This window comes from Vigna radiata, chromosome 5, assembly GCF_000741045.1.
Source record: "Vigna radiata var. radiata cultivar VC1973A chromosome 5, Vradiata_ver6, whole genome shotgun sequence".
Lineage (NCBI taxonomy): Eukaryota > Viridiplantae > Streptophyta > Magnoliopsida > Fabales > Fabaceae > Vigna > Vigna radiata.
In genome coordinates, this window is record NC_028355.1 from 32,548,271 (window position 1) to 32,558,832 (window position 10,562).

Here is a 10,562-nt window from a genome sequence, read left to right on the forward strand (position 1 = left end):
CCCTTACCTTAGCTTATATTAAGATCTGCCTCTTTCCTAAACGTTTCACACATAATTTTAAGTTAAATTTCGATTGTAGATAAATTAGTTTTTGACTAATGTGTTCTTTCTTTCATAAATATTTTCAAAGTCAATTTGATGACCATTAATTATTGGAATGTTAGAGCATCATATATCACTATTTAAATTATTATAACAATGTTCTTTATTACCTTATAGTGTATTTTTCATCTTTAAAAATTACACCAAAATTATGAAAATAAACTTCTTATTAAAGCTTTTATTAAGCTTAAATTTGAATCTCACAAATCCCTAGATCCACATAAAGATCCCATAATTTGCTTGAAATCAAAGAAAAACTCATCCATTATGATTTCAAATGAAACAAGTTCCATGTCTCCCCTAGATCCCTCACATTGTTGAAAATTAACAAATAAATAATAAATAAATTAATATAATATATATATATATATTATATTTTTTTTCTTTATAACGTAAAATATGAGAAATATATTATTAGGGTTTTATTATAATGGAATGTCAATGTCACACTGTCTGAAGTCATTTAATTTTTTTCCCGCGAAACGCGCTTCTGATCACGCACTCCAACTCTCTCACTCTTTCAATTAAACTCTTCCTTCCCATTAAGCTTCCAAACCAAAACCAACCAAACTTTCCCTAATTCTCTGTCATGTTCGCGGCGTCTCCGCCACCCTCCGCCCCCGCTACCACTGCCGGCGTTGGTCTCGGCTACGGCATTGCCATCGCCGTCAGCATCCTCGTCCTCATCTCCTCCATCATGCTCGCCTCCTACGCCTGCGTCCGCTTCAAATCAAACTCTCCTCGCACTCGCAACAACACTTATTACGACCAAACGGAACAGAATAACAGCATTCACGACTCCGGTGGGCCCGAACCCGTCGTCCTGGGCCTGGAAAAGCCTGCCATCGAGGCCTACCCGAAGATCGTGGTCGGAGAGAGCGGCCGCCTCCCTAGGCCCAACGACAGCGGCTCCTGCGCCATCTGCCTCTGCGACTACCTTCCCAAGGACACCGTACGCTGCGTTCCGAGCTGCTACCACTGCTTTCACGCGGACTGCGTGGACGAGTGGCTGAAGATGAGTGCCACGTGTCCGCTCTGCCGGAACTCCCCGGCGCCATCACCATCGCCGTCACCGACGCCGCTCTCGGAGCTCGTTCCGCTGGCTTTCCACGCCAGGTGATTCATTCGTTCATTCTTGTCTTAATTGTATAACTAATTGTTTTGTGTTTCTCGCGAGAAAGAAAGAAAATTCGTTGAACGTTAAATTTTCGTTCGTTCTTTCGTCAACGAAACAATTAGCATTCGGATTCCGGATTCTAATTTGGATGAGATCTGATGTGATGGAATCTGATTTTTTTTTTCACTAAGTCTAGTTCATAAATACATTATATTTATTTTAAAATTTTAAAATATGTCGCTTTTTAATAATTAAATTTGGAATTTAATTTTCATAAATTTTATTAAATATGAAAGTGAAATTTTAAATTTGATTGGAGGCCCGTACTAATAATATAATACCTATAGCATTGAAGGTAGGTAAGTCTTGTCCTTTACTTATTTATTAATTACTGAGATAATTTGTGAAGATAAACTTGAAAATATGAGTAGTGCATTATAAATTGAAAACATTAATCGTTTTGAAACAAATTAAAATTATTAAAAAGTGAGAATGAGGAAATATTTGCAACGTCCTAAAAAAATTCAATATGCCTAATAACATGTATGCCATAAACAAACGTAATCAACATAAAAATACCTAATAAATTAAAAGTGGAGTATATAATTATTAAATATTGGGTTAAATATGTTTTTAGTCCCTATATTTTGGGCGATTTTGGTTTTAGTCTCTCTTTCAAACTATGGTACAATTTAGTCCTTCAACTTTAGAAAACTCTGGTTTTAGTCCTTTTTACCAAATTTTTTTAACTTGTTTCAAGCACGTTTTATTGTAGCATTTGGATTGTTTACACTGTTTGACACATTTTTGCTTCAATGTTAAGAAACGCGTTTGAAACAACAAATAAAGTTAAAAAAAAATTGGTAAAAAGGACTAAAACCAGAGTTTTCTAAAGTTGAAGGACTAAATTGTATCATAGTTTGAAAGAGGGACTAAAACCAAAATCACTCCAAAGTATAGGGACTAAAAACATATTTAACCCTTAAATATTTGAATAAAGGAAAAAGCAAATATATATAAATATTGACATTTTAAAATTCAACATCCCTGCTTAGGTTTAAGATCATTAAACCAATCTATACTGTTATATATGCCTCGTATATATATATTTTTAAGTATAATCACCTGGTGATAACAAATTATAATAAAAAATAGAGTATCATATATACTATAATTAAATTATTTAATTTTCATGTATATTTTTTGTAAAATATATCATCCTATACGTTTAAAGATTTATATATCCGTCGCATAGTCATTTTTATTTGGTTACTAGAATTACAACAGGATTTATATTTTTGAAAAATATATATTAAGCATGACCACGAAATATTATTTCAGTTACTGATGTTTGACCAATAATTTTAAAGATGTGAAAAGCAGAAATAATAAGCTCACGTTTAACTTTATTTTTAAAAACTAAAGAAATTAGGGAACAAGAAATTATTAGTAAGAATTTATTGGGTTATATAATTAGGATTATTTGTTGATATGTTATGATGTTTGTCTTTATCATCCTTTGTCATTTAAATCGTTGGGTCAAATTGAAAATTGTTTGTAGAAGATATTTTGATGTCAAAATAAGTAAAAATATGACAAGTTCAACAAATAATGCATAATAAATACAATCAATTCTTTACCTCAAATTTATATTTATAAATTTTGGGATGAACTTTGGATTACTAATGGTTTAATTGTGGTCCAATTCGTGCTAATAATGTTTTGTCGTAAGTTAATCTTCATAAGATCTAATAATTGTTTAAGGGGGTTATGTATGATACAACAACTCGACTTCTTGGGTGGTCGTCGTGATATTCCTGACTACATGGATCGTTCCAAGGATAGTCGGACGATCATACAGTACATAGACTCCAAGCTTGAATTATCGTGATAGATAAAGGGATTTGTTGCAAAATATGTTGGACGCTTAAGGGAAGTTTTAACTGTCTTTGTGAGTGATGGATTAAATGGTTGTAACAATTGACCATGATTTGAGACGATGTGACAGTTGAGGAAAGTTACAATTGTTGGGAAAGATACACATAATACATTGGTATTCGTCCATCCCAAGAAGCGAAGAGTCAGAAGACGTGGATCATATAATTAAAAAGGAAAATGATATATGAACAACAAATTTCAACAACATTTAGACATGCCACAGGTGTCAAACGTTGATTTGTCCACGTTGCAAAGAGAGAGAAAGTTACAACTTTTTGAAGATGAGCTAAGATCTTGATGCGTGGCAGAGAGAGAAATGGCTCATTTATTCTGAAATTTGAATCTGAGAAGGATTTCGAACCACATTTCGAATCCCATTTCGAATCTTATTTCGCAACCCATTTCGAACCCCACCGTCTGACCTTCTCGTGCTCACCGGAAAGACTGCCGCCGCACTGCCGTTGTCGGACACCGTCCGCCGTCTTCCAACCACCAAGAATCGCGCGGTTCCATTTGCTCGACGGTAGAACCCTAAACCCTAATCCAGGTGAGTCTTCACTCTTAACGTTCATTGCAAAAATTTATCATGTGCTTGAGTTTTTGGAGTTGGTTTATTCAGTTGTGCTTAATCTTTTATGTTTGATGGACATTCGAAATCATTTATGCTAAGTCTTCTCTGTTCCCATTGTGTTCTGAAATTTAATAATTAAGATATATTTCAATTTTTTCTGTTATTGTGTTAAATCTATGAAATATGGAGGGAGATCCTTGATACAACACTAAATGTACCCTCTCGGTACATTTGTGAAGTTAGGAGCATCCAACACAGGGGTTTGTATGTTTCTTAGACACGTGAAATTTCATTCTTCATTTTAGATAATTTCTCCAAGCATGGATGGTGAAGTAGAGCTAAAGATTGTTTGTCTTGAGTCAATTCAGGAAGTTTTATAATTTAAATCTTGGATTCACTTTAGTGTCATTCCAACCAAAAACTTTGTAATCTTTTTGATAACTACTTTTTGTGTTAACTAAGGGTATGCATTCGCAGACAGTTCCAGAGTAATTATTTTAAAGTCTCAAGAAATTTTATTTTGATGCACACACTTGGAACTAGATTTCATCATTATTGATTATGTCAGTTGTAATCATATTTACTTCGTTTATAAGTTTGTGTGTTTGTTTGCCTAAATTATTGAACTTGATTCAATTACAAATTCTACTTATTTAAATATTAATGAATGGTTTGATTAAAGTTTCACTTTTTAATTAGTTTATCAGTATATTATTACCTAGTAAACACAATTCAGAAGCCCAAAGTATTTGTTTGGTAATGGGCACAGACCGGATCAATTTAGATTGGTTGATTGAAATAAAAATAAAGTGAACATAAGTAATGTTCTTCTACTTTTTCCATTCCTTAAATTTACTTCCTTTCTGTTGAACCAAACAATTGATGCCAACTTGTTTTCTATGCTGATGCCAAACTCTTTTGCACATTAATTATTGTCGTAATTGTTTTTGGTTCAGTGTCATGGAGGAAGTGGGTGAACACAGTAAAGCTTCTGACACTAGGAAGAAGGTATGTAGGGTTGTATTTGATTTGCATACAATTAGTNTTCTATTGTAATGTATTTAAATAGTAAGTATTTTTTTTTATGCAGTTAGTGTTTAGACACTTTTGCAAGACCAACTTCATAGGTGCTTTGAATGAACGCTTGAATACTGAACAGAAGACNTACATTGACAAAACTGTTTTTGGTTGGTTGTTATTTTTGCCAGATTGTATTAAAATAGGTAGGAATTTGTTAGCTCATTTATGTGGTTGTTGGGTAGAGAACATGGGAGGGTTTTATATTGGAGACAAAGTTATTGGGTTTACTGAATTTGATGTATGTATGTCCTTAGGGCTGCCTGTTGTTGGTGAAATGATAGATTTAAATAAAGTTGGCCATCGTTGTGTTTGTAGGGACTACTTCCCTGATGGGAAAGTAGATGTGAAAATGGTTTATGAATTTTTGTTAGAGGAACATGAAAATTTTTGTGTAGAACAATTTTGCAGCCTGTATATATTGGTTGGGATATCAGAGTTCTTGCTTCCTAATAGGAGTGGACTAGTATTTCCAGTTATTTTTTACCTTGTTTCGGAGTTGGGTTCTTTGGGTAAGTACACTTGGGGCAGTTTAGTATTTCATTACTTTATTCAAAGTGTCTGTAATGTTTCAACATCAATGAAGAATGATANTACTAGAAGTAATTTCCATGTTGAAGGATGTGCTTACCTGTTGCAGGTACATGTTTGTTTTGTAGTTGTTAATTAAAGACAATGATTTATTATTGTTTACCATCATTTTAATTTTGTAGGTTATTTGATTTCTAATTTGCAGGTTTGGTTTTGTCATCATTTCGTTACATCAAAGTCAATGTACAGTACCCGAATCACTAAATTCCCAAGGTTGTTGAACTGGATTGGTATCAATATTGGGGAGAAGTTTATAGCAACTGCATTGGCAAAGGGATCGGTGAGTAGTCGTTCGTTAGAGGAGTGTGTTGATGCAATGTATTTAATATTTGATGTTTTATTACACGAAATTTGTTAATGACATTACAGGTTGTTGTTGATGTTGGTGTGTCCAAAGAGGAGCTTAGTTATGGGGTGGTCAAAGACGCTGTGCAAAAACATGGTTTTCCATATTNCAAGCAAAATAGAGGAGAAATGGAGAAATTATTTTCTATTGTAGATGAACAAACAAGAGTTGTTGCCGACATGCGAACTAGTATTGACAAATTAAAGAAGTCGGTTGAGGCCAGCAATGAAGATAAGAGTGAAGATTTTGTCGAACAACCATTTTTTGGAAGTGAAGGTCATTTGCAAAGCACACCGGTTCAAGATGATCAGCAAACCCCGATGGTTGATGGTGGTATTGAAATGAAACAAACCACGATGTATGACCGGATGAAAGCTGCTCCTCGAAAACGGATTAAGAGTCTGGCAAGAAGAACTCCCTATACCGAAAATGTTACAAGAAAAAATGAGTACTTCATTAACTTGTACTAGAATTCCCAATGTACTTTTGATTTAAAATGATTATGTTTGGAATGTTGTTTAAAATTGTTGTTGAATATGAAAATTGTTGTTGTTNATANTGTTGGTGGTTATTATAAGTGCAAAATCTTTATCAAAAAGGTAGTGGAGCATTACAAAATTTATAAAAGGTCTGTGTGCAAAAGTGTTAACGTAATATTCATTTNATACACAATTTTTCTCAGGTTAGAAGATGAATATACAAGTTAATGCACCCCTGTGTGCAAAACTCGTTACACAAGTACCCATTTATTCGAACTATAGTCCCACTTGATTTTATAAAGTTACTTATGTTGTTTAACTTGATAAGTTGGGGACTTGGGTTGATATTAGCATGACACCAATGTGTCCTTGTCTTAAGAACAAGGTAATGGTCAGGATAATAAATGTTTTTGAGGTTGAAAGATGAATTGATAAGACAATAAACCCCTGTGTGCAAAACTCGTGACACACGTACCCACTTATTCGAGCTATAGTCCCACTTGATTTTATAAAGTTACTTATGTTGTTTAACTTCATAACTTGGGGGCTTGGGTTGATATTAGCATGACACCAATGTGTCCTTGTCTTAAGAACATGGTAATGGTCAGGATAATAAATGTTTTTGAGGTTGAAAGATGNTAAGAACATGGTAATGGTCAGGATAATAAATGTTTTTGAGGTTGAAAGATGAAGTGATAAGACAATGAACCCCTGTGTGCAAAACTCGTAACACACGTACCCACTTATTCGAACTATAGTCCCCCTTAAAAATATTGAACTTATATTTCATTATTTGAAGACAAAATTTAGACTTAAATTCCATATTTTAAACCAAATTTATTACTTGTGAGTAATTAATTTTTTTTCTTTTTAAACAATAAAACACATTCAAAACATATTGATTAAAAATTCCCTATGTATGGAAGGACGTAATTTTTTGGTTTTTGAGTGATGTTACTATAATTCATATGAAAGGTAATAAAAAAAACCTTTAAACGATATTTTAATACATGTTCGACATAAATTATTAATTACTATTATAAGAATAATATACCTTTGAAGTAAAACAAAGTTAGAAATACCTCCGTAATTGAGACAAAGAAGTAATACTTTCATTTTCATTCAAACATAAATAATGAAAAACATGACCTTAAATTCATGATGTACTTTGTGGTTTACATTGAAATTGGATCTATTACATTACACGAACATCCATTAATATAAACTTCAACTATTAAATCATCAATTGCACAATTTTCAACCTCGAACACGATAACATCTCCCTCCTTCAAGCCATATTCTGTGCAAAATTGCTTCCATCCTTTTCCAAACTTGATTGAATTGTGTGTTTGCGAGAGTAAAACTTTGCACAAGACTCCATCTTTGTGTCCAAGGAGGAAGACCTCTGTCAATCCTTTGGTCTTGACCAAATTTCCAAATGCAATTTGCAAGTCCTGTCCAATAACAAATATAAATCAAATGACGTCAATTTTGTGATGATTTCATAAAAAAAAAATTTGTATTCATCACGTACCAAATGACTTCCTTGTGCCTGTGATTTTGTCAACTTCACCGCAAACAGAGACGTATCAGGATATGTGGTAGAAACATGAATGAATGATTCCCTATTTTCTTTGGAGCAAGCACCAAAATATATTGTGATATTGAAATTGTTATTACCGACATATTCGAAGCTTATATGTGCATCATCCAACCTATGAGGGTATATCATTTTCGTTTCAGCCCACCCTTTAGTTATTCTAGGATGGATGGTATCCATGTTATAAGTGACAACATGGGTGTGACCATTGTTGTCCAACAACGACCAAGTCGGTCCTAATTCATTTTGAAATGCCACAACAAAGTGCCTATCCACGTATCCAAAGTCCTGAACAAGTTGTAATTTACATGAGGTAACATTCATCAAAGTTAAGTAATTAANAANAACATCCTTACCCNATGAGTTAAGTGGATGGATCCAAATTTCCACAAGATTGTTGATGTTCCCACCGAGGTTGATGCAACCATTCATTCAAAATGCAAAACCTAAATATTTGCCTCTTTTAATTCTGCAGAGGCCTGCATGTTAAACATTTATATAAAGAATGAGGAGTGTTGATGATAAGTCCCTAAAAAAACCCGTCAAACACAATTCAAATGGGGTCATAATTAGGCTGCATTCACAACATTGGGTTGAGGTCCGTTGGGTTACAATCCCTTCAACAAAGCAATAAATTTTTTCAACATTCTCAATACCCATCAGTTACATATTCAAGGATAGCAGAATGTGTCAATCTTGGGGACAACAAAAAAATTAACCTGCATTCATTGCTTTTGGAGGTGGGTAGGCGGTTTTCAATCCTTTGAATAAAAACAATAAATGTTTTCAACCCCACTGATGTAATAATATATGGAAAATTTCTTATCATAGTATATCCCCTAGCCAACCCCACTTAGTTGGAAAAGACTTTTGTTGTTGTAGTATCCGAAAAGATTTCAAATATTTGGTATTTAGAATAATTCATCCTAGTCAACAATTACAAGATTTGCTTAATGTTTTATTGTGGATTGATTAATCAGATCCGAAATTGCTTGGAGGGATGCTAAGTATGCTCAAATATATGAGTATCTTAGGGACGAGTATGACATTATGAAAAACTCAAGATTGTGATGCGTACTCATAAATAACATAGAGATCTTGACTTTCAACCATGCCAAACCCCAAATATTATTCATAAAACCTACAAACCCCTGTCGTGGAAGCTCCTCACTTCACAAATGCATCGAGGGAGGATAATTATATGTAGCCTTCCCCCATTGCACAAAGCAAAAAAGCAATTTAAAAACTCCACAAACTCAAACACATGAGAAATTTTTGCAATGAATTTAAAAAGTGAAGACTCACCTGGATTAGGGTTTACGGTTCTGCCGTCGACTCAATCGAACCGCGATTCTTGGTGGATGGAAGACGGCGGATGGGCGGACGGTGTCCGGCAAGGGCGCAGTGCGACGGCAATCTTCCCGGAAGAGCACGAGATGGTCAGAGGTCGTCGGGGTCGCGAAATGGGTGTGCGAAAGGGGATTGCGAAATGTGGTGCGAAATGTGGTTCGAAATTTGAATCTGGAAAGGATTTCAGAATAAATGAAATTTTTCTCTCTTTGCCACGCGTCAACATCTCAGCTCATCTTCACAAATTTGTAATTTTCTCTCTCTTTGCAACGTGGACCAATCAACATTTGACACCTGCAATGTGTCTAAATGTTGTTGAAAACTGTTGTTCATATATCATTTTCCAATTAAAAAACTTGCTCAAGAGGCTCAAAGACAACTCAATACCTTAACTCTCGCACAATGTTATATCTTCAGATACAAACATAAAAAACATTATCAAATCATACCGTTATAATCACTAATCAAATAAAGAATTATATAGATAACTCTAAAGACATGTGTACACAAGGGAGGTTGAACCTATAAAAGGAACAAAAAATCAACTTACTTGAATAAAAAAACTGATCAAACAAAAATGAAAAACTCGTCACAAAAATCACACTAATAATCTTAGATCTTCAAAAAAAAATGATTTAAGTGTATATGACTTAAAAAAATTAAAAAAGTAAAAAAAAATTAAATAAGAAATAAAGTATTTTTAAAAATTTGTTTATCACATTTCTATTTATATTTTAATGTTTTAATATTAAAATAACGAATCTTGTTGTTAAAACACTACCGATTCTACAATACCATTTTCTAAATCCTTATATTTATTACATTTATTAAAAATGTGTTAAATAACAACAAAAATCAAATCCATTAATAGTAACAAAACAATCATTTACTTGCTATAGACAATGACGTGAAAGTCAATAAAAAATAATAAATTTGTTATCTAACATGTTTTCAATAAAAAAAAGTCACATTTAAAACTTTTATCCATCACTCAGTTAATAGAAGATATTAAATAATATATTCTTAATAAAAAAACTATAAAAATTTATTAATACTCAAATAAAACCACTTAAATTTATCCTTATAATTTAAATAGGTTTGAAAAAAATGTATTTTTTTAAACGTTTGCCTAAACCCATCTAATACAAAATAATGTAGTTTTACTTTAATATTATCCTGCTGTGCACTTTTGTTTTTAAAATTTACATTTCTCACAAGTTTGTTTAAATCAATTTTCTTATTGAGTGTTAAAGTGAATTAAATTAATTCATATGACTTATGATTGTAAATCGAGTTAAAAACGAATTAGTTTACCTAACTGTACCTTATTATAAAAAATAAAAATCTCTTGAATTAGATGTATAATTTTTCTAAATATAATAATAATAATA

General features: G+C 32.9%; 1 protein-coding gene across 1 annotated transcript; it reads left to right on the forward strand.

Moving 5' to 3' along the window:
• Window positions 1–541: 541 nt before the first annotated feature.
• On the forward strand, window positions 542–6,943 carry LOC106761828 (RING-H2 finger protein ATL46). Its single transcript, XM_014645396.2, has 5 exons — window positions 542–1,218; window positions 4,685–4,736; window positions 5,542–5,676; window positions 5,766–6,848; window positions 6,901–6,943. The coding sequence occupies exons 1-4, from the start codon at window positions 692–694 to the stop codon at window positions 6,210–6,212; spliced, it is 1,161 nt and encodes a 386-aa protein (XP_014500882.2). The 5' UTR covers window positions 542–691; the 3' UTR covers window positions 6,213–6,848; window positions 6,901–6,943.
• The last annotated feature ends 3,619 nt before the right edge of the window (window positions 6,944–10,562 follow it).